Source organism: Manis javanica, chromosome 13, assembly GCF_040802235.1.
Source record: "Manis javanica isolate MJ-LG chromosome 13, MJ_LKY, whole genome shotgun sequence".
Taxonomy (NCBI): Eukaryota; Metazoa; Chordata; class Mammalia; order Pholidota; family Manidae; genus Manis; species Manis javanica.
Genome location: NC_133168.1, coordinates 20,854,080 through 20,876,671, shown reverse-complemented (window position 1 = coordinate 20,876,671; position 22,592 = coordinate 20,854,080). Strand labels below are relative to the sequence as shown.

The following is a 22,592-nucleotide window of genomic DNA, read 5'->3' as shown; positions in this document are numbered from 1 at the left end:
TTGTTCATTTCCTAGGTATTTTTGCTCCTCATCCACAGTTCCTGAGAATCCTTCTGAGCCGTAACTGTCCAATGGGTGTCTTGTTAGGTTAATGCAGAGGCTTTGGGGCCCTAGCCCAGGGTAGAGGCTGGTTGCCGGGGGCACCAGGCTTGTGGTTAGAGGGTGGGAACTTTCAGCCCCCAGCCCCCAGGGAAGGAAGAGGAAAGGGATGAGGGCTGGAGGTTGAATCACCAATGGCCAGCGATTTAGTCACTCATGGTTCTGCAGTGAAGCCCTCACAAAACCCTATGAGAAGAGCACATCTCTCTCTCTCTCTCTCACATCTCCTGCTTCTCTGTCAGAGCTTCCATGCTTGGGGAACCAGGTCGCCTGCACATGCCACCATGCCAGGCCCCAAGTCCCAGGAGGATAGAAGCTCCTTTACTTGGGACCTTGCCGTGTCTGTGTGTGTGTGTGTGTGTGTGTGTGTGCGCGCGCGCGCGCTCCACCTGAATTTCTTCTTTGGAGAAGTGTCTGTTCAGATCCTCTGCCCATTTTTTGATCGGGTTATTTGCTTTTTTGTGTGTGGAGGTGCTTGGGCACTTAATACGTATTTTAGATGTCATCCTCTTCTCGGATATGCCATCTATGAATCTGTTCTCCCATTCTGTCGGATGTCTTTGTTTTACTGATGGTGTTTAAACAGAATCTTATACCCCCTGCCATTTCATTCCATTTCTGAGTCAATTTTTTTTTTTTTTTCCTCAGAACACCAACCCTCCAAGAAAACTGGAACGAAGAGAGGAAGATGTGGTACAGGAACATCGAGCCTAAACTGAGAGGTGAGATGGTGGAGACTGGTAGTATCTTTCCATGTGCTGCTTTCAAGGTTCACAGGGAAAAAAGGTTGCCACGGAGGTAAGGCCCGGGATGTGGACATCACCTCATTATCGGTGGAGCCACCTAGCCACTAGGCATTAATGGGAAGGCTGGCGTGCGGCACTGTTATTTCCTGCGGAGTTACACGTGCGGCGTCCCCCCGTTGCAGTTCGGTCAGACCCCGTGTGGGGCTGCCCTGGCACTAGCCGGGGTGGATCTCAGAGCTCTGCCCGTTCCTGCTGGGCTGTCCCAGCGTCCCTCTCAGAACAAGGCCTCCAAAATGCTCCTGGTAGAGAGACAGAGAGAGGGACATAGAGAGAGAGAGAGACAGAGACAGACAGAGAGAGAGAATTATTATGCCCAAGAGGCAGGGGCAACATTTTGCTGGAGCTCCGTGAGCATGTTTCTGATTTTTATGCTGAGATCCCTTTCACAAAGATTGATCGAGTCCAGTTACCAGGTTCCTTTGACTTTGACGTTTCGTATTTGTAGGTGGCGCCCTGTAGCGCCCAGGAGCTTTTCTCTCTGGAGCTGCTCAGCCCTTGGGGTGATGGCAGGCAGGGGTCACGGGAGCGGCACTGGTGCCCGCGGGAGGAAAGAGGTCTTTCCTGCTTCCCGGCCACAGTGCCCGTCTCCACCGCCAGGGCCCGTTTGCGGGGCACGCAGGGAGAAGCCTCTGTGCTTTGCACCCGTAGCTGCCGTAGGTGGGGCCGTCCTGTCGCTGGCCTGGCGCGATGGAGGGGGCAGCCGGTTTGCGAGCTGGTGCTGGCAGGGGAGGAAGGTGCAGCAGGCCATGTTGTGTATCAGTCACATCACGGTGGGGGTCCTTGGAGCTGCGTAGGACCCAGAGCTCCTAAAAGTTCCCCCACCTGCTGGGCAGACTGCTCCCGGACAGTTTTGCGCACCTGTGCTTTCTCCTGAGCGGCAAGCTCTGTGCAACCCTTGCCCCTTTAGCAGCTCTCCCGCCGTTAGGAGGTCTCTCAGACTGCCTGCCTTTCTTTCATCCCACAGCAGCCGGATGTGGATCCCTGTGTTCCGCAAGTGGCAGGAATCTCAAGTCTCTCCAAGTACTCCGCCCGTCTTTGGTTTCCAGCCCCACCGATCCTCCAGAGCATCACGTAAGGTAGGTTCGTGCTCCCAGAGCAGATCTCCAGGGCTGGGTGTTCAGCAGTCCTAGGCCTCCACCCGCCTCCCCGTTTCCATTTCTCTTCCTCCCTCCGGTGAGCTCGGGCGCGGGAAGGGCCTGCCGGGTCCCCCTGGATCACGGCTTTGGTACGTCACCCTTCACCTTGCGGTGACGGCCTGCCGCGGCAGCCTTCTCTCCTGCTTGTCTTCCAGGATCTGGTGTAGTTGTTAGTATTTCCACATTGTATGTATGTATGTGGTCTTCGGAGGAGGTTTCTGCCTCCCCTCTCACACTGCCGTCTTTAATCCCACCAAGCCATCTTTAATTTTTTTTTTCTTTTTCAGTTTCACTTGTGTAGGGTATCTTTTCCCACCCCTTCAACTTGTAGTTTGTCTGTGTGCTTGGATCTCAAGTGAGCCTCCTGTAAGGGAGCACGTAGGCGGTCTTGAGTTTTCATCCGTTCATTCAACCTTGTGTCTTTTGTTTGGAGCATTTAAAGTCTTTCCCTTTACTGTGATAATTGATAGCGGTGTCCTTATTGCACTTCTTCAACTTGATCTCTCTCTTCTTTTTGCTCATAGTTCTTCTCTGTGCTTTCATCGTGGCTCTCCTGGTTATGAGCGATAGCTTTGTTTAGTATTATGCTTTCCTGTCTGTCTGTCTGTCTATCTATCTATCTTATCTGTCTGATCTCTCTACTCTCATCTGTCTACTGTCATCTATGTGTCTATCTATCCAAACTAATCTATCACCTATCTGTCTGTTATCTGTCAATCTGTCATCTATATGTATCTATATCAATGTGTCTACCTAATCCTTATCCATCTATATCATCTGTCTAGTCTATCATCTTATGAATCTATCTACCTGTCATCTATCTATGTGTATCTATAGGTGTCTGTCTAATCTGTCCACCTGATCTATCATGTATCATCTATCTAATCTGTCTGCCTATTCTATCTAATCTCTCTATATGTATCTACATGTTCTATGTACTCTATCTTATCTTTCAGTCTATCAATCTAATCTAATCTATCCATCTATCTAATGTATCTACCTATCTACCTATCTATCTATCTAGCTAGCTATCTAGCTATCTATTTAGTTTGTCCATTTCTGTCAACGTACCGTCACTAGGCGCACAGTCATTCCTCTGTCTCCTTCTCATTCTTGATTCCTTGTGTTTGTTTCTGTGAGTTAGCTGTGTCTTTGGGTCTTGAGAGGAGTGGCCGTGGGTTGGAACACCTGGGTAGGTGGCCCGAGTCCGCTGGGTGTAGATGGCCGGCTGGACTCTCTAACCAGTGCGGGCTGGGGCCCTCCGGGTGCTCTGCCCTGGGGCTGGCCCTGCCGGGGCGGCTGCGTGAGCTGCGGGGCAGATCCGAGGCCCCACAAAGGGAGCACCCCGGCTGGCCTGCTGGGGCCGAGGCAGGTGCACGCCCAGTAGTAGGTCTTTGTGCCCTCGCGCCGATGTCGTCTCGGTGGCCCTGCTTGGCTGTCTGCCCATCTCCAGAGAGCATGTGTAGTCACAGGTTCAGTGAGCCGCCTTTTTGGGGACACGCGGGGCTGGTGTGGGCTAGTGGGCCGTGGGCTTGCTGAGGTGGCAGGCCAGCTAGCTTGCGGGGAAACTGCTCCCCTCTGTTGTGAAGGTGGAGGTGGAGTTTCAGTGCATTTAGGCATTTAGATGTGAGTGAGGTCTATCTGAAATGGAATAGTAGCATTTAGAGCTATGTTTTCCTTTCGTGTGGAAAGGGTGCTGAGCATAAAGAGTTGGGTGGCGGTGGCAGGAATTGTAGGAATGTTTATGTCCTTGCATTTATTTATTTTCCGTTAAGGGAAGTGATTCTGAAGTAACTTTTTCCTCATGTATGTAGGTGGTGCGTAAGGTCACCCCACGCCAGTCATGGTGAGATGAAGTGAGGTAGTAGAATTAAAGCCTGTACCCCTTGGCCTTATACGTAGGAGACGCAGCGTGGGTGCTCTTTGCTGCTCTCCTGTCCTGGCTTATTGCCTTAACTAACGTGATGGTTCAGATTCAGAGCGGTCCCAGCGACATTCCCAGCAAAATCTTTCTACAATTGCATAGAAACACTTGGGATATCTATATCCCCAGAGGCTAGTGGAAAAGTTTACTCTTTCTGGTCACTGCAAGTTGTTCGCTCTATCGCGCATTTCTGTGTTACTTTTAGACCGATAGGGGCAGTGGCACACACACTCACTCACATACACACACACATACACACACACACACACACACACACACACACACACACACACACACACACACAGAATTAAACATGTTTAAAAACCAAAATGAAAAGAGTGGTTTTCTGTGTGGTTTTCTGTGTCACAGCGGGGATTCCCTAGCCTGCGGCGAGCTCAGCAGTGGCAGAGAAGAGGGAAGCGGAAGGGGCCTCGTTAGCCAACCCGGTCTCCCTCCTCTGGACTTGCCTCCCCCTGGGCTGTCATCCCTTACGCACTCAGCACGCAGACCTCGCGTTGAGCACGCAGTCATAAAACGCGGCTACTTCCACATTCCAGTCACTGGGGCATGGGGCATGTTACATTGTTAGGTGTGGCTCAAAACATTATCACTCGTGTATGTGAGTTCTTCCTCTGTAGCAGAGTGAAAGAGTAAAGACAGCCAGAGGCATATTAGCAAGAACAGGGGAAGTCTTTCTTTAATGGATAGCAGGGAGGATAGGAAGCCCCTACAAAAGGACATGGGCCTTGTACGGGGCTGGGGGAGACCGGTAGACGGCCGCAAGGGTGGCGGCGTGTCCACCGCGTCACCGTCGTCGGGGGTAGGGCTGAGTCCGGCAGTTGTGCCACTTGTGGCATCGAGCCCGTGGGGACCGGAAGCCGTTCAGGTCAGAGTTCGGCCCCAGGCCGGCGGCCCACGGGGGCGGCGTGATGTCCATAGGCTCGCCCTCCGTGTCCGAGTCTGGCCCCAGGGCTGCGGCCCACGGGGGCGGCGTGGTGTCCATAGGCTCGCCCTCCGTGTCAGAGTCCGGCCCCAGGGCGGCGGCCCACGGGGGCGGCGTGATGTCCATAGGCTCGCCCTCCGTGTCCGAGTCTGGCCCCAGGGCGGTGGCCCACGGGGGCGGCGTGGTGTCCATAGGCTCGCCCTCCGTGTCAGAGTCCGGCCCCAGGGCGGCGGCCCACGGGGGTGGCGTGGTGTCCATAGGCTCACCCTCCGTGTCAGTTTCTGGCCCCAGGCCGTTGTTCCACGGGGGCGGCGTGGTGTCCATACGCTCGCCCTCCGTGTCAGAGTCCGGCCCCAGGCCGGCGGCCCACGGGGGTGGCGTGGTATTCATAGGCTCACCCTCCGTGTCAGTTTCTGGCCCCAGGCCGTTGGCCCACGGGGGCGGCGTAGTGTCCATACCCTCACCCTCCGTGTCAGAGTCCGGCCCCAGGCCGGCGGTCCACGGGGGCGGCGTGGTGTTCGTAGGCTCGCCCTCCGTGTCAGATTCTGGCCCCAGGCCGTTGGCCCACAGGGGCGGCGTGGTATCCATACGCTCGCCCTCCGTGTCAGTGTCCGTACCCACGCCGGCGGCCCACGGAGGCGGCGTGGTGTTCATAGCCTCGCCCTCCGCATCAGAGTCCGGCCCCAGCGGCGTGGTGTCCATAGGTCCTTCGTTTGAGGCAGGCATGAGAATAGGGCACGAAGCTAGGGAGAGCCTCCAGCTCCTTCTCAGGCCGGGCGCACCCTCAGCTGCCCAGCTAGGGCAGCCTCTGATAGGTCAGCCAGCGGACGCATCACAGAGCAGCCGCCCGGGCAACCGTGATGTCACCCAGGGGGGACGCATCTAGGAGCCCCCACTGCCGTGAGCACACCAGCCCCACCTAGAGGAGACCCTGGCCCAGTGTCACAGGGCGTGGCCCCAACGCCAACCCCAGTTGAGTCCCTAGCCCCTGGGACTGCCCGCCGAGGGCCGTGCAGGTGTTTGGGCCAGCGAGACCACCATGCAGAACGTTCAGGGCCGCAGTGCCCGCGTCTGTCAGAGCTAGGCCCGCCCGGGTGTCAGCTCTGCACGCGCTCAGCACCCGGGGTGCGGCGGCCAATGCTGCGCCCCTGCGGTCCCTGAGGCCGGGGCGCCACCCGCCCTCGCCCCGGGCCTTCCCATCTTCTCTGGGAGGCCTGGAGCCAGACATGCTTTCTCCGCCACGGCCAGCCAGGCGGGTGACAGATTCCAAGGAGGGGACCGTCCGCGTGACTTCCCTTTCTGGCCAGCAGGCAGGTTCTTTCTTCGCTTCCCAGAAAGCGTAGGTCAGGGACCACCAGGTTTCAGCATAGCAACATGCGACGTTCTGACTGAGCCAGGCAGGCAGCCCAGATTTTCTCTTTGGTCTCGTTTTGGGGCCTGTGTCTGGTGTACGAGTAACACAACACAGTAAACTGGGAAACACTTTTTATTTTCTTACTTTTACTTTTTTATGTTTATTCATTTTGTTACCACTAATCTGCAGTTATATGCAGAACATTATGTTGTCTAGACTCCCCCCTTCACCAAGTCCCCCCCACAAACCCCGTGACAGTCACTGTCCATCGGTGTAGTAAGATGCTGTAGAATCACTACTTGTCTTCTCGGTGTGGCACAGTCCTCCCTATGCGCACTGCCCCCCACCCCCGCCCCACATTATACATGCTAATGATCGTAAGGCCCCCTTTCTTTTTCCCCACCCTTATCCCTCCCTTCCCACCCATCCTCCCCAGTCCCTTTCCCTTGGGTTCCATTCTTGGGTTCTGTGATTCTGCTGCTGTTTTCTTCCTTCAGTTTCTCTTTGTTCTTATACTCCACATATGAGTGAAATCACTTGGTACTTGTCCTTCTCCGCCTGGCTTATTCCACTGAGCATAGTAATAATACCCTCTAGCTCCATCCATGTTGTTGCCAACAGTAGGATTTCTTTTCTTCTTAAGGCTGAATGATATTCCATTGTTTATAATATGTACCACGTCTTCTTTATCCATTCATCTGCTGATGGACACTCAGGTTGCTTCCATTTCGTGGCTATTGTAAATAGCGCTGCGACAAACATAGGGCTGCATCTGTCTTTTTCAAACTGGGCTGCTGCATTCTTAGGGTAAATTCCTGGAAGTGGAATTCCCGGGTCAAGTGGTCTTTCTATTTTGAGCTTTTTGAGGAACCTCCATACTGCTCTCCACAGTGGTTGAACTGAGATTTACATTCCCACCAGCAGTGTCGGAGGGTTCCCCTTTCTTTCTCCACATCCTCGCCAACGTCTGTTGCTGTGTGTCTTCCCGATGGTGGCCGTCCTGACTGGTGTGAGGTGATATCTCATGGTGGTTTTAATTTGCATGTCTCTGACGATTAGCGATGTGGAGCATCTTTTCATGTGCCTGTTGGCCACCTGAATTTCTTCTTTGGAGAAGTGTCTGTTCAGATCCTCTGCCCATGTTTTGATCGGATTATTTGCTTTTCTTGTGTGTGGAGGTGCGTGAGCTCCTTATGTATTTTGGATGTCGACCCTTTATCGGATCTGTCATTTATGAATATATTCTCGCATATACTGTAGGGTACCTTTTTGTTCCATTGGTGGTGTCCTTTGCTGTACAGAAGCTTTTCGGCTTGATGTAGTCCCACCAGTTCATTTTTGCTTTTGTTTCCCGTGCCCGGGGAGGTCTGTTCTTGAAGAGGTCGCTCATGCTTATGTCCAGGAGATTTGTGCCTATGTTTTTCTCTGAGAGTTTTATGGTCTCATGACTCACATTCAGGTCTTGGCTCCATTTCGAATTTACTTTTCTGTATGGGGTTAGACAGTGATCCAGTTTCATTCTCTTACGTGTAGCTGTCCAGTTTTGCCAGCACCATCTGTTGAAGAGAGTGTCATTTCCCCATTGTATGTCCCTGGCTGCCTTATCATATAGCAATTGACCCACGTATGTTTGGGTTAATGTCTGGAGTCTCTGTTCTGTTCCACCGGTCCGTGGCTCTGTTCTAGTGCCAGTAGCAAACTGTCTTGATGACTGTGGCTTTGTAGTAGAGCTTGAGGTTGGGGAGCGAGATACCGCCCCCACCCAGCACACACACAGACACACTTTCTTCTTCCTTCTCAGGATTGCTTTGGCTATTCGGGATCTTTGGTGTTTCCATATGAATTTTTGAACTGTTTGTTCCAGTTCGTGGAAGAATGCTGTTGGTAATTTGATAGGGACTGCACCCAATCTGTAGATTGCTTTGGGCAGGATGGCCATTTTGACGATATTAATTCTCCCTAGCCAAGAGCGTGGGATGAGTTTCCATTCGTTAGTGTCCTCTTTAATTTCTCTCAAAGAGTGTCTTACAGTTTTCAGGGTATAGGTCTTTCGCTTCCTTGGTTAGGTTTATTCCTAGGTATTTTATTCTTTTTGATGCAATTGTGAATGGAATTGTTTTCCCGACTTCCCTTTCTATTGGTTCATTGTTAGTGTATAGGAAAGCCACAGATTTCTGCGTGTTGGTTTTGTATCCTGCAACTCTGCTGTATTCCGATATCAGTTCTAGCAGTTTTGGAGTGGAGTCTTTAGGGTTTTTTTATGTGCAGTATCATGTCATCTGCAGATAGTGACCGCTTAGCTTCTTCTTTACCTGTTTGGATTCCTTGTATTTCTTTGTTTTGTCTAACTGCCGTGGCTAGGACCTCCAGTACTATGTTGAATAACAGTGGGGAGAGTGGGCATCCCTGTCTTGTTCCCCATCTCAGAGGAACAGCTTCCAGCCTCTCGCTGTTCAGTATGATGTTGGCTGTGGGTTTTATCATATGTGGCCTTTGTTATGTTGAGGTACTCGCCCCGTATACCCATTTTGTTGAGGGTTTTTATCGTGAATGGATGTCGAATTCTGTCGAATGCTTTTTCAGCATCTGTGGAGATGATCATGTGGTTTTTGGTCTGTCTTTCTGTTTATGTGGTGGATGGTGTGGATGGACTTTGGAATGTTGTTACCATCCTTGCATCCCTGGGATGAATCCCACTTGATCATGGTGTTTGATCCTCTTGATGTATTTTTGAATTTGGTTTGCTAATATTTTGTTCATTTCCTAGGTATTTTTGCTCCTCATCCACAGTTCCTGAGAATCCTTCTGAGCCGTAACTGTCCAATGGGTGTCTTGTTAGGTTAATGCAGAGGCTTTGGGGCCCTAGCCCAGGGTAGAGGCTGGTTGCCGGGGGCACCAGGCTTGTGGTTAGAGGGTGGGAACTTTCAGCCCCCAGCCCCCAGGGAAGGAAGAGGAAAGGGATGAGGGCTGGAGGTTGAATCACCAATGGCCAGCGATTTAGTCACTCATGGTTCTGCAGTGAAGCCCTCACAAAACCCTATGAGAAGAGCACATCTCTCTCTCTCTCTCTCACATCTCCTGCTTCTCTGTCAGAGCTTCCATGCTTGGGGAACCAGGTCGCCTGCACATGCCACCATGCCAGGCCCCAAGTCCCAGGAGGATAGAAGCTCCTTTACTTGGGACCTTGCCGTGTCTGTGTGTGTGTGTGTGTGTGCGCGCGCGCGCGCTCCACCTGAATTTCTTCTTTGGAGAAGTGTCTGTTCAGATCCTCTGCCCATTTTTTGATCGGGTTATTTGCTTTTTTGTGTGTGGAGGTGCTTGGGCACTTAATACGTATTTTAGATGTCATCCTCTTCTCGGATATGCCATCTATGAATCTGTTCTCCCATTCTGTCGGATGTCTTTGTTTTACTGATGGTGTTTAAACAGAATCTTATACCCCCTGCCATTTCATTCCATTTCTGAGTCAATTTTTTTTTTTTTTTCCTCAGAACACCAACCCTCCAAGAAAACTGGAACGAAGAGAGGAAGATGTGGTACAGGAACATCGAGCCTAAACTGAGAGGTGAGATGGTGGAGACTGGTAGTATCTTTCCATGTGCTGCTTTCAAGGTTCACAGGGAAAAAAGGTTGCCACGGAGGTAAGGCCCGGGATGTGGACATCACCTCATTATCGGTGGAGCCACCTAGCCACTAGGCATTAATGGGAAGGCTGGCGTGCGGCACTGTTATTTCCTGCGGAGTTACACGTGCGGCGTCCCCCCGTTGCAGTTCGGTCAGACCCCGTGTGGGGCTGCCCTGGCACTAGCCGGGGTGGATCTCAGAGCTCTGCCCGTTCCTGCTGGGCTGTCCCAGCGTCCCTCTCAGAACAAGGCCTCCAAAATGCTCCTGGTAGAGAGACAGAGAGAGGGACATAGAGAGAGAGAGAGACAGAGACAGACAGAGAGAGAGAATTATTATGCCCAAGAGGCAGGGGCAACATTTTGCTGGAGCTCCGTGAGCATGTTTCTGATTTTTATGCTGAGATCCCTTTCACAAAGATTGATCGAGTCCAGTTACCAGGTTCCTTTGACTTTGACGTTTCGTATTTGTAGGTGGCGCCCTGTAGCGCCCAGGAGCTTTTCTCTCTGGAGCTGCTCAGCCCTTGGGGTGATGGCAGGCAGGGGTCACGGGAGCGGCACTGGTGCCCGCGGGAGGAAAGAGGTCTTTCCTGCTTCCCGGCCACAGTGCCCGTCTCCACCGCCAGGGCCCGTTTGCGGGGCACGCAGGGAGAAGCCTCTGTGCTTTGCACCCGTAGCTGCCGTAGGTGGGGCCGTCCTGTCGCTGGCCTGGCGCGATGGAGGGGGCAGCCGGTTTGCGAGCTGGTGCTGGCAGGGGAGGAAGGTGCAGCAGGCCATGTTGTGTATCAGTCACATCACGGTGGGGGTCCTTGGAGCTGCGTAGGACCCAGAGCTCCTAAAAGTTCCCCCACCTGCTGGGCAGACTGCTCCCGGACAGTTTTGCGCACCTGTGCTTTCTCCTGAGCGGCAAGCTCTGTGCAACCCTTGCCCCTTTAGCAGCTCTCCCGCCGTTAGGAGGTCTCTCAGACTGCCTGCCTTTCTTTCATCCCACAGCAGCCGGATGTGGATCCCTGTGTTCCGCAAGTGGCAGGAATCTCAAGTCTCTCCAAGTACTCCGCCCGTCTTTGGTTTCCAGCCCCACCGATCCTCCAGAGCATCACGTAAGGTAGGTTCGTGCTCCCAGAGCAGATCTCCAGGGCTGGGTGTTCAGCAGTCCTAGGCCTCCACCCGCCTCCCCGTTTCCATTTCTCTTCCTCCCTCCGGTGAGCTCGGGCGCGGGAAGGGCCTGCCGGGTCCCCCTGGATCACGGCTTTGGTACGTCACCCTTCACCTTGCGGTGACGGCCTGCCGCGGCAGCCTTCTCTCCTGCTTGTCTTCCAGGATCTGGTGTAGTTGTTAGTATTTCCACATTGTATGTATGTATGTGGTCTTCGGAGGAGGTTTCTGCCTCCCCTCTCACACTGCCGTCTTTAATCCCACCAAGCCATCTTTAATTTTTTTTTTCTTTTTCAGTTTCACTTGTGTAGGGTATCTTTTCCCACCCCTTCAACTTGTAGTTTGTCTGTGTGCTTGGATCTCAAGTGAGCCTCCTGTAAGGGAGCACGTAGGCGGTCTTGAGTTTTCATCCGTTCATTCAACCTTGTGTCTTTTGTTTGGAGCATTTAAAGTCTTTCCCTTTACTGTGATAATTGATAGCGGTGTCCTTATTGCACTTCTTCAACTTGATCTCTCTCTTCTTTTTGCTCATAGTTCTTCTCTGTGCTTTCATCGTGGCTCTCCTGGTTATGAGCGATAGCTTTGTTTAGTATTATGCTTTCCTGTCTGTCTGTCTGTCTATCTATCTATCTTATCTGTCTGATCTCTCTACTCTCATCTGTCTACTGTCATCTATGTGTCTATCTATCCAAACTAATCTATCACCTATCTGTCTGTTATCTGTCAATCTGTCATCTATATGTATCTATATCAATGTGTCTACCTAATCCTTATCCATCTATATCATCTGTCTAGTCTATCATCTTATGAATCTATCTACCTGTCATCTATCTATGTGTATCTATAGGTGTCTGTCTAATCTGTCCACCTGATCTATCATGTATCATCTATCTAATCTGTCTGCCTATTCTATCTAATCTCTCTATATGTATCTACATGTTCTATGTACTCTATCTTATCTTTCAGTCTATCAATCTAATCTAATCTATCCATCTATCTAATGTATCTACCTATCTACCTATCTATCTATCTAGCTAGCTATCTAGCTATCTATTTAGTTTGTCCATTTCTGTCAACGTACCGTCACTAGGCGCACAGTCATTCCTCTGTCTCCTTCTCATTCTTGATTCCTTGTGTTTGTTTCTGTGAGTTAGCTGTGTCTTTGGGTCTTGAGAGGAGTGGCCGTGGGTTGGAACACCTGGGTAGGTGGCCCGAGTCCGCTGGGTGTAGATGGCCGGCTGGACTCTCTAACCAGTGCGGGCTGGGGCCCTCCGGGTGCTCTGCCCTGGGGCTGGCCCTGCCGGGGCGGCTGCGTGAGCTGCGGGGCAGATCCGAGGCCCCACAAAGGGAGCACCCCGGCTGGCCTGCTGGGGCCGAGGCAGGTGCACGCCCAGTAGTAGGTCTTTGTGCCCTCGCGCCGATGTCGTCTCGGTGGCCCTGCTTGGCTGTCTGCCCATCTCCAGAGAGCATGTGTAGTCACAGGTTCAGTGAGCCGCCTTTTTGGGGACACGCGGGGCTGGTGTGGGCTAGTGGGCCGTGGGCTTGCTGAGGTGGCAGGCCAGCTAGCTTGCGGGGAAACTGCTCCCCTCTGTTGTGAAGGTGGAGGTGGAGTTTCAGTGCATTTAGGCATTTAGATGTGAGTGAGGTCTATCTGAAATGGAATAGTAGCATTTAGAGCTATGTTTTCCTTTCGTGTGGAAAGGGTGCTGAGCATAAAGAGTTGGGTGGCGGTGGCAGGAATTGTAGGAATGTTTATGTCCTTGCATTTATTTATTTTCCGTTAAGGGAAGTGATTCTGAAGTAACTTTTTCCTCATGTATGTAGGTGGTGCGTAAGGTCACCCCACGCCAGTCATGGTGAGATGAAGTGAGGTAGTAGAATTAAAGCCTGTACCCCTTGGCCTTATACGTAGGAGACGCAGCGTGGGTGCTCTTTGCTGCTCTCCTGTCCTGGCTTATTGCCTTAACTAACGTGATGGTTCAGATTCAGAGCGGTCCCAGCGACATTCCCAGCAAAATCTTTCTACAATTGCATAGAAACACTTGGGATATCTATATCCCCAGAGGCTAGTGGAAAAGTTTACTCTTTCTGGTCACTGCAAGTTGTTCGCTCTATCGCGCATTTCTGTGTTACTTTTAGACCGATAGGGGCAGTGGCACACACACTCACTCACATACACACACACATACACACACACACACACACACACACACACACACACACACACACACACACACACAGAATTAAACATGTTTAAAAACCAAAATGAAAAGAGTGGTTTTCTGTGTGGTTTTCTGTGTCACAGCGGGGATTCCCTAGCCTGCGGCGAGCTCAGCAGTGGCAGAGAAGAGGGAAGCGGAAGGGGCCTCGTTAGCCAACCCGGTCTCCCTCCTCTGGACTTGCCTCCCCCTGGGCTGTCATCCCTTACGCACTCAGCACGCAGACCTCGCGTTGAGCACGCAGTCATAAAACGCGGCTACTTCCACATTCCAGTCACTGGGGCATGGGGCATGTTACATTGTTAGGTGTGGCTCAAAACATTATCACTCGTGTATGTGAGTTCTTCCTCTGTAGCAGAGTGAAAGAGTAAAGACAGCCAGAGGCATATTAGCAAGAACAGGGGAAGTCTTTCTTTAATGGATAGCAGGGAGGATAGGAAGCCCCTACAAAAGGACATGGGCCTTGTACGGGGCTGGGGGAGACCGGTAGACGGCCGCAAGGGTGGCGGCGTGTCCACCGCGTCACCGTCGTCGGGGGTAGGGCTGAGTCCGGCAGTTGTGCCACTTGTGGCATCGAGCCCGTGGGGACCGGAAGCCGTTCAGGTCAGAGTTCGGCCCCAGGCCGGCGGCCCACGGGGGCGGCGTGATGTCCATAGGCTCGCCCTCCGTGTCCGAGTCTGGCCCCAGGGCGGTGGCCCACGGGGGCGGCGTGGTGTCCATAGGCTCGCCCTCCGTGTCAGAGTCCGGCCCCAGGGCGGCGGCCCACGGGAGCGGGCTGGTGTCCATAGGCTCGCCCTCCGTGTCCGAGTCTGGCCCCAGGGCGGTGGCCCACGGGGGCGGCGTGGTGTCCATAGGCTCGCCCTCCGTGTCAGAGTCCGGCCCCAGGGCAGCGGCCCACCGGGGTGGCGTGGTGTCCATAGGCTCGCCCTCCGTGTCAGTTTCTGGCCCCAGGCCGTTGTTCCACGGGGGCGGCGTGGTGTCCATACGCTCGCCCTCCGTGTCAGAGTCCGGCCCCAGGCCGGCGGCCCACGGGGGTGGCGTGGTATTCATAGGCTCACCCTCCGTGTCAGTTTCTGGCCCCAGGCCGTTGGCCCACGGGGGCGGCGTAGTGTCCATACCCTCACCCTCCGTGTCAGAGTCCGGCCCCAGGCCGGCGGTCCACGGGGGCGGCGTGGTGTTCGTAGGCTCGCCCTCCGTGTCAGATTCTGGCCCCAGGCCGTTGGCCCACGGGGGCGGCGTAGTGTCCATACCCTCGCCCTCCGTGTCAGAGTCCGGCCCCAGGCCGGCGGTCCACGGGGGCGGCGTGGTGTTCGTAGGCTCGCCCTCCGTGTCAGATTCTGGCCCCAGGCCGTTGGCCCACAGGGGCGGCGTGGTATCCATACGCTCGCCCTCCGTGTCAGTGTCCGTACCCACGCCGGCGGCCCACGGAGGCGGCGTGGTGTTCATAGCCTCGCCCTCCGCATCAGAGTCCGGCCCCAGCGGCGTGGTGTCCATAGGTCCTTCGTTTGAGGCAGGCATGAGAATAGGGCACGAAGCTAGGGAGAGCCTCCAGCTCCTTCTCAGGCCGGGCGCACCCTCAGCTGCCCAGCTAGGGCAGCCTCTGATAGGTCAGCCAGCGGACGCATCACAGAGCAGCCGCCCGGGCAACCGTGATGTCACCCAGGGGGGACGCATCTAGGAGCCCCCACTGCCGTGAGCACACCAGCCCCACCTAGAGGAGACCCTGGCCCAGTGTCACAGGGCGTGGCCCCAACGCCAACCCCAGTTGAGTCCCTAGCCCCTGGGACTGCCCGCCGAGGGCCGTGCAGGTGTTTGGGCCAGCGAGACCACCATGCAGAACGTTCAGGGCCGCAGTGCCCGCGTCTGTCAGAGCTAGGCCCGCCCGGGTGTCAGCTCTGCACGCGCTCAGCACCCGGGGTGCGGCGGCCAATGCTGCGCCCCTGCGGTCCCTGAGGCCGGGGCGCCACCCGCCCTCGCCCCGGGCCTTCCCATCTTCTCTGGGAGGCCTGGAGCCAGACATGCTTTCTCCGCCACGGCCAGCCAGGCGGGTGACAGATTCCAAGGAGGGGACCGTCCGCGTGACTTCCCTTTCTGGCCAGCAGGCAGGTTCTTTCTTCGCTTCCCAGAAAGCGTAGGTCAGGGACCACCAGGTTTCAGCATAGCAACATGCGACGTTCTGACTGAGCCAGGCAGGCAGCCCAGATTTTCTCTTTGGTCTCGTTTTGGGGCCTGTGTCTGGTGTACGAGTAACACAACACAGTAAACTGGGAAACACTTTTTATTTTCTTACTTTTACTTTTTTATGTTTATTCATTTTGTTACCATTAATCTGCAGTTATATGCAGAACATTATGTTGTCTAGACTCCCCCCTTCACCAAGTCCCCCCCACAAACCCCGTGACAGTCACTGTCCATCGGTGTAGTAAGATGCTGTAGAATCACTACTTGTCTTCTCGGTGTGGCACAGTCCTCCCTATGCGCACTGCCCCCCACCCCCGCCCCACATTATACATGCTAATGATCGTAAGGCCCCCTTTCTTTTTCCCCACCCTTATCCCTCCCTTCCCACCCATCCTCCCCAGTCCCTTTCCCTTGGGTTCCATTCTTGGGTTCTGTGATTCTGCTGCTGTTTTCTTCCTTCAGTTTCTCTTTGTTCTTATACTCCACATATGAGTGAAATCACTTGGTACTTGTCCTTCTCCGCCTGGCTTATTCCACTGAGCATAGTAATAATACCCTCTAGCTCCATCCATGTTGTTGCCAACAGTAGGATTTCTTTTCTTCTTAAGGCTGAATGATATTCCATTGTTTATAATATGTACCACGTCTTCTTTATCCATTCATCTGCTGATGGACACTCAGGTTGCTTCCATTCCTTGGCTATTCTACATAGCACTGCGATAGACATAGGGGTGCATATGTCTTTTTCAACCTAGGCTCCTGCATTCTTAGGGTAAATTGTTGTGAGTGGAATTCCTGGGTCAAGTGGTATTTGTACTTTTTTGTTTTTTGAGGAACCTCCATACTGCTTTCCACAATGGTTGAACTGAGATTTACATTCCCACCAGCAGTGTCGGAGGGGTCCCCTTTCTCCACATCCTCGCCAACGTCTGTTGTTGTGCGTCTTCCCGATGGTGGCCATCCTGACTGGTGTGAGGTGATATCTCATGGTGGTTTTAATTTGCATGTCTCTGATGATTAGCGATGTGGAGCATCTTTTCATGTGCCTGTTGGCCACCTGAGTTTCTTCTTTGGAGACGTTTGTGTTCAGATCCTCTGTCCATTTTTTTGTTAGATTATTTGCTTTTTGTTTTTTGAGGTGCATGAGTTCTTTGTATATTTTGGATGTCAGCCCTTTACCAGATATGTCATTTATGAATATATTCTCCCATACTATAGGATGTCTTTTTGTTCTATTGATCGTGTCCTTTGCTGTACAGAAGCTTTTTAGATTGATAGAGTCCCACTTGTTCATTTTTGCTTGTTTTCCTTGGCCGGGGAGATATGTTCATGAAGAAGTTCCTCATGTTTATGTTCAAGAGATTTTTGCCTATGTTTTTTTCTAAGAGTTTTATTGTTTCCTGACTTACATTCAGATCTTTGATCCATTTGCAGTTTAATTTTTTGTATGGGGTAGACAGTAATTCAGTTTCATTCTCTAGCATGTAGCTGTCCAGTTTTGCCAACACCAGTTGTTGAAGAGGCTGTCATTTCCCTATTGTATGTCCATGGCTCCTTTATCTTATATTAATTGACCATATATGTTTGGGTTAATGTCTGGACTCTCTATTCTGTTCCACTGGTCTGTGGGTCTGTTCTTGTGCCAATACCAAATTGTCTTGATTACGTGGCTTTGTAGTAGAGTTTGAAGTTGAAAATGAGATCCGCCTGCTTTGTTCTTCCTTCTTAGGAATGCTTTGGATATTTGGTATCTTTGGTGGTTCCATATGAATTTTTGAACTATTTGTTCCATTTCATTGAAGAATGCTGTTGGTTTTTTTTATAGAGATTGCATTGAATCTGTTTATTACTTTAGGCAGAATAGCCGTTTTGACAATATTCTTCGTACCCAAGAGCATGAGATGAAGTTCCATTTCTTAGAGTCATCTTTAATTTCTCTTAAGAGTGTCTTGTATTTTTCAGGGTATAGGTCTTTCACTTCCTTGGTTAGGTTTATTCCTAGGTATTTTATTCATTTTGATGCAATTGTGAATGGAATTGTTTTCCTGATTTCTCTTTCTGCTAGTTCATCATTCATGTATAGGAATGCAACATAGTTCTGTGTAGTAATTTTGTATCCTGCAACTTTGCTGAATTCAGATATTAGTTCTAGTAGTTTGGGAGTGGATTCTTTAGGGTTTTTTATTTACAGTATCATATAATCTGCAGATAGTGACAGTTTGACTTCTTCTTTACCAATCTGGATGCTTTGTTTTTCTTTGTTTTGTCTGATTGACGTGGCTAGGACCTCCAGTACTATGTTGAATAACAGTAGAGAGAGTGGGCATCCCTGTCTTGTTCCAGATCTTAGGTGAAAAGCTTTCAGCCTCTCTTCAGTATGATATTGGCTGTGGGTTTGTCATACATGGCCTTTATTATGTTGAGGTATTGCCCTCTATACCCATTTTGTTGAGAGTTTTTATCATGAATGGATGTTGAGTTTTGTCGAGTGCTTTTTCAGCATCTATGGAGGTGATCATGTGCTTTTTGTCCTTCTTTTTGTTGATGTGGTGGATGATGTTGATGGATTTTCAAATGTACCATGTTGAATCGCTGGAATGAATCCCACTTGATCATGGTGTGTAATCCTCTTTATGTATTTTTTAATTTGGTTTGATATTATTTCGTTGAGTATTTTTCATCTATGTTCATCAGGAATATTGGTCTGTAATTTTCTTTTTTTTGGGTTCTCTGCCAGGTTTTGGTATTGGAGTGATGCTGGCTTTATAGAATGAGTTTGGGAGTATTCCCTCCTCTTCTGTTTTTTGGAAAACTTTAAGGAGAATGGGTATTATATCTTGTCAAATGTCTGATAAAATTTAGTGGTGAATCCATCTGGCCCTGGGGTTTTGTTCTTGGGTAGTTTTTTGATTATGAATTTGATTTTATTGCTGTTAATTGGTCTGTTTAGATTTTCTGTTTCTTCCCTGGTTAGTCTTGGAAGGTTGTATTTTTCTAGGAAGTTGTCCATTTCTTCTAGGTTATCCAGCTTGTTAACATATAGATTTTCATAGTATTCTCTAATACTTCTTTGTATTTCTGTGGAGTCTTATGATTTTTCCTTTCTCATTTCTTATTTTGTTTATGTGTGTGGAATTTCTTTTTCTCTTAATAAGTCTGGCTAGGGGTTTATCTATTTTGTTTATTTTGTCAAAGGACCAGCTGTTGGTTTTGTCTGAAAGTGAATTGATGGAAGAAGTTATTTCAGACAAATAATAGGGAGAAAAAAGCAGGTGTTTCAGGTTTTGTATCAGACAAATGGACTTCAAAACAAAGAAAGTAACAAGAGACAAAGAAGGACATTCCATAATTTTAAAGGATGAGACCCACAAGAGGATATAACCATTGTAAATACTATGCACCTCACATAGGAGCACCAACATATGTAAAACAAATACTAACAGAATTAAAGGGGGAAATAGATTGCAACTCATTTTAGGAGACTTTAACACACCACTCACATCAGTAGATAGATGGACCAGACAGAAAATAAACAAGGAAACAGAGGCAGTGAACAATTCTTTAGATCAGGTGGACTTAACAGGTATCTATAGAACAGTCCACCCAAAAGCAGCAGGATACACATTCTTCTCAAGTGTACATGGAATATTCTCCAGAATAGATCACATTCTAGGCCACAAAAATTTTTTGTTTGGTATATGACAGGTAATGTATTCTGTAATGGAGTGGGAAAAAGGCTGTAAAGGACATTATCAGGTCAATTGATAAAACTGGATCATGAGTAGGAGATTTGGTAGAAATATTGTATTAGTGCTAACTTTATTGAAGTTGATTACTATTTGGTTGTTATGTAAGAGAACATTCTTGGAGAACATTCTCATTCTTAGGAAGTACATATTGAAGGGCCATAGTGCATGCAACTTACTATCAAATGGTTGAAAAAAATTGTGCACACACACACACACACATACATACCCCACAAGTAATGAAGTAAATGGAGTGAAATGTTAAATAGGCAAATCCAGATGAAAGGCATATAGATCTTATTTGTGCTATTATTATTTCAAGTTTTTGTAAGTTTGAAATTATCTCTAAGTAAAAGGAGTAAAAAAAGTAATGTTAACTGTGTCCTACAAGGCCTTTCTTACTTTGCTCCCACTAGCTCTCTGACTAATGCTGTGTCTGATGTTCACTCTTTCCTTCTCCCTGTGGCCTGGAATACACCAAACTTGTTCCGGTTTTAGGGATTTTATACCTACTTTTCCCTCTCCTTGGAAGGCTCCCCCTGACTGTCTGCAATGCTTGTGCCCTCACACCACTGGGATTCAGGTTGCTGTCCAGGTGTCTCCTCCTCAGACAGGACTTCTCAGAAATGCTGTGTATTTCTTCTTTACAGCTACCACGAAGTGAAATTGTTCACTTTATTGTGTGTTTCTTAAAGTGAATGTACAGTCCATGGGGACAAGGAGTTTGGTTTGTCCATTGCTGGGTCCTTGATACCTAGAACAGCTATTCAATAAACATTTGTTAAATGAATAAAGGAATGGCATGCTCACTATGGCCTTCACTTTATCATTAATATTCCTAGCAGGCTAGCAATCATCTATGACTCTTCTAGGAGCTGGCCCTGGGTCTTCTGCATCTTGGCGTTGATATTGAAGAGTTTATGCCTGGAGTCAGATGTCTCAGGTTCAAGTTCTAGCTTTGTCACTCATCTGTCCTTGCCTTTGGTCATAATAGTAAGCTCATAGGCTTTTTTTGTGAAAATTTAATGAGATAATGAATATAAGTGTTTAGCAGAGTGCCAAGCACATAGCAAAGAGTAAATACTTGCTACTGTAATTATTGCTATATATGCCTAGCACAAAGCCTGTCAGATCATAGTTTAGCGAACATTGGATTGCTAAATGTAAGAACTCCATTCTCATTTCTTTTTGTTCTTTTGTTTCAGAAAAGTACTTCCTACTTTTGGAAGGGGCATCTGGTTGCTGTCTTTCATTGGCAGAGAAACAAAAATGTCAACATTGAAATCATTTTATGTACTGACGAGTAAAATTTTTTAACTTTTTCAAGAAATTTATTTTATGATACTGTTTGCAAGATTCTAAATCTTAGATTTTTTTGTGTTTTGTTCTGACTATACTATATTTTTCCACAGTGATTTAAAAGCATAGTTTGACCAAACTATGCATTTAAGGAAGGCATTATTCTTTGTTTTCCAGTGAATTCAACAAATACATATCTTTGCTGACATAGGCTTTAATGCTATATTTTCCTTTACTTGTTTTATTTGATTTTTTTCACCAAAATCTCTTCAAGAACTTATTTTAAAGAGAAAAGAAAATCTATTTTACTTACTAGTCATATTTGTATTATTTTTCAGTTTATTTCTACTGTTTTATATGTGCATCAATTGTAATTTAAAATTCCTGATGGCTTGTCCCTTAAGTCTTTTAGAATAATTTTACTTTTTGTTCTGGAGTGCAAATAATTTTTAGTTGATTTATTGGTGACTCTATGTCACTTTCCATATATTTAGGGTTTTATTTTACTATGTATATTTTATATATTATTTTAATTGTTTTTCATAAATGTGGTATTTCCTTTGTGTGATCATTACTAATTTTGATTTATGACAATTTATTAGTATATTTACTTTCTGTCTGCATTACTGATAATACTTTATCTCATTTGTTTTTCTTAACTAAGGCTTTTTCTTTTTTTGGTCATACATTTTTATTGTTGAATAATGTGAGAAGTTTTAATAGCCTGCTTCATTTCTTTTCAGATTATGTTACATACACTTAAAATCTGTAAGGACATGGTCTAAAGTTGTTTAGAAAGGATTTATGCTGAGACTCTGTACCCATTAAGTTATTCTAATCTTTATTCTAAATTAAATATCAGAATGCTTGTGTCATAAAAGATTTCATCCTCCTCGTCCATTTTGGAATGTATTTCTACAAATAGATTTTGAAGGTATAAAGAGGTAACAGCAGTTTTAATGAATGTAAAGAGCTTGAGAAGGCACTGTGAATTAGGGTGTTCTCTGAGAGTGGCACAAGCAAAATCAACACTGGAAGGTGCTTTGTGACCTTTGGGGTCTCAAGACTGACCTCTCAGGTTATTTTGGAGAATTTACCATGATAATAGTATTGGAACTGCTGGTGTACCGTTTCCCCTGTCTTGGAGAAACTCAACTTGGTTAATAATAAATTTTGAAACATCTCTTCACAAGTGTATGGGCTGAAACGTGTCCCTCCAGAATTCATATGTTGAAGTCTGAATGTGACTAGGTTTGGAGATAAGAGATTTATGCTGAGACTCTACCCATTAAGTTATTCTAATCTTTATTCTAAATTAAATATCAGAATGTATGTATTATAAAAGATTTCATCATCCTCATCCATTTTGGAATGTATTTCTACAAATAGATTTTGAAGGTATAAAGATGAAAGAGGTGATTAAGTTAAAATGAGGCCATTGGGTTGGACCTTAATCCAATATGGCCGACGTCCTCATAAGAAGAGGAAATTTGGACACACAGACACTGGGAACGTATGCACACAGAAGAAAGACTATGTGAGGATACAGCAAAAAGGCAGCTGTCCCCAAGCCAAGGAGAGAGGCCAGAGAAATCAAACCAGTGGACACCCAGATCTTGGACTACCAGCCTCCAGAACTGTGAAGAAACAAATTTCTGTCATTAAAGCCACCCAGTCTGTGGTATTTTGTTATGACAGCCCTAGAAAACTAATACAGCAAGTCTCTCAATAATTCCCTTTGACAAAGAAATTTTTCAGTCTTGATGGTTGTTGAAAAATGTTCTCACTCCGCAAATTTGTTAATTAGGGAAAAACAGTCTCTCAACAGCACAAATATAGCTGAAGCAGTAGACTTTTTAAATGTGTGAACTATTAATATTCTTTATCTTAACCTACATTCTGTCATCCCCTTGTCCAAAATTATTAGTTTATCCTCATTTAAATAAAGACTTCATGCTGGAAAGTATATTAAAAAATTCATTATATAATTAACTAGGTTTATTATACAATGCATTTTTAAAATAATACTCTAAAATTACTTAAATTTCTAAAAAATATAATGCTTTTTCCATATTATCCCATTGAGAGCTTTAAAATATGGAATATAGGA

The 22,592-nt window shown here is 48.3% G+C and overlaps 1 protein-coding gene across 17 annotated transcripts in view; it reads left to right on the top strand.

The window, feature by feature from the left end:
• The window catches only part of LOC140845888 (uncharacterized), a 79,156-nt gene extending 57,482 nt beyond the window's left edge, over window positions 1-21,674 (top strand). For 14 of the 17 annotated variants that reach the window (XM_073221051.1, XM_073221050.1, XM_073221049.1 and 11 more), the window contains 5 exons: window positions 748-821; window positions 1,870-1,981; window positions 9,754-9,903; window positions 10,876-10,987; window positions 20,389-21,674. In XM_073221051.1, the coding sequence (XP_073077152.1) occupies window positions 748-821; window positions 1,870-1,981; window positions 9,754-9,903; window positions 10,876-10,987; window positions 20,389-20,490 (550 nt within the window). In that variant the 3' untranslated portion in view covers window positions 20,491-21,674. Of the gene's footprint in view, window positions 1-747; window positions 898-1,869; window positions 1,982-9,753; window positions 9,904-10,875; window positions 10,988-20,388 lie in introns of those variants that run through there. The other 3 variants (XM_073221054.1, XR_012124797.1, XM_073221063.1) reach the window with 3 other exon arrangements.
• Window positions 21,675-22,592: the final 918 nt, after the last annotated feature.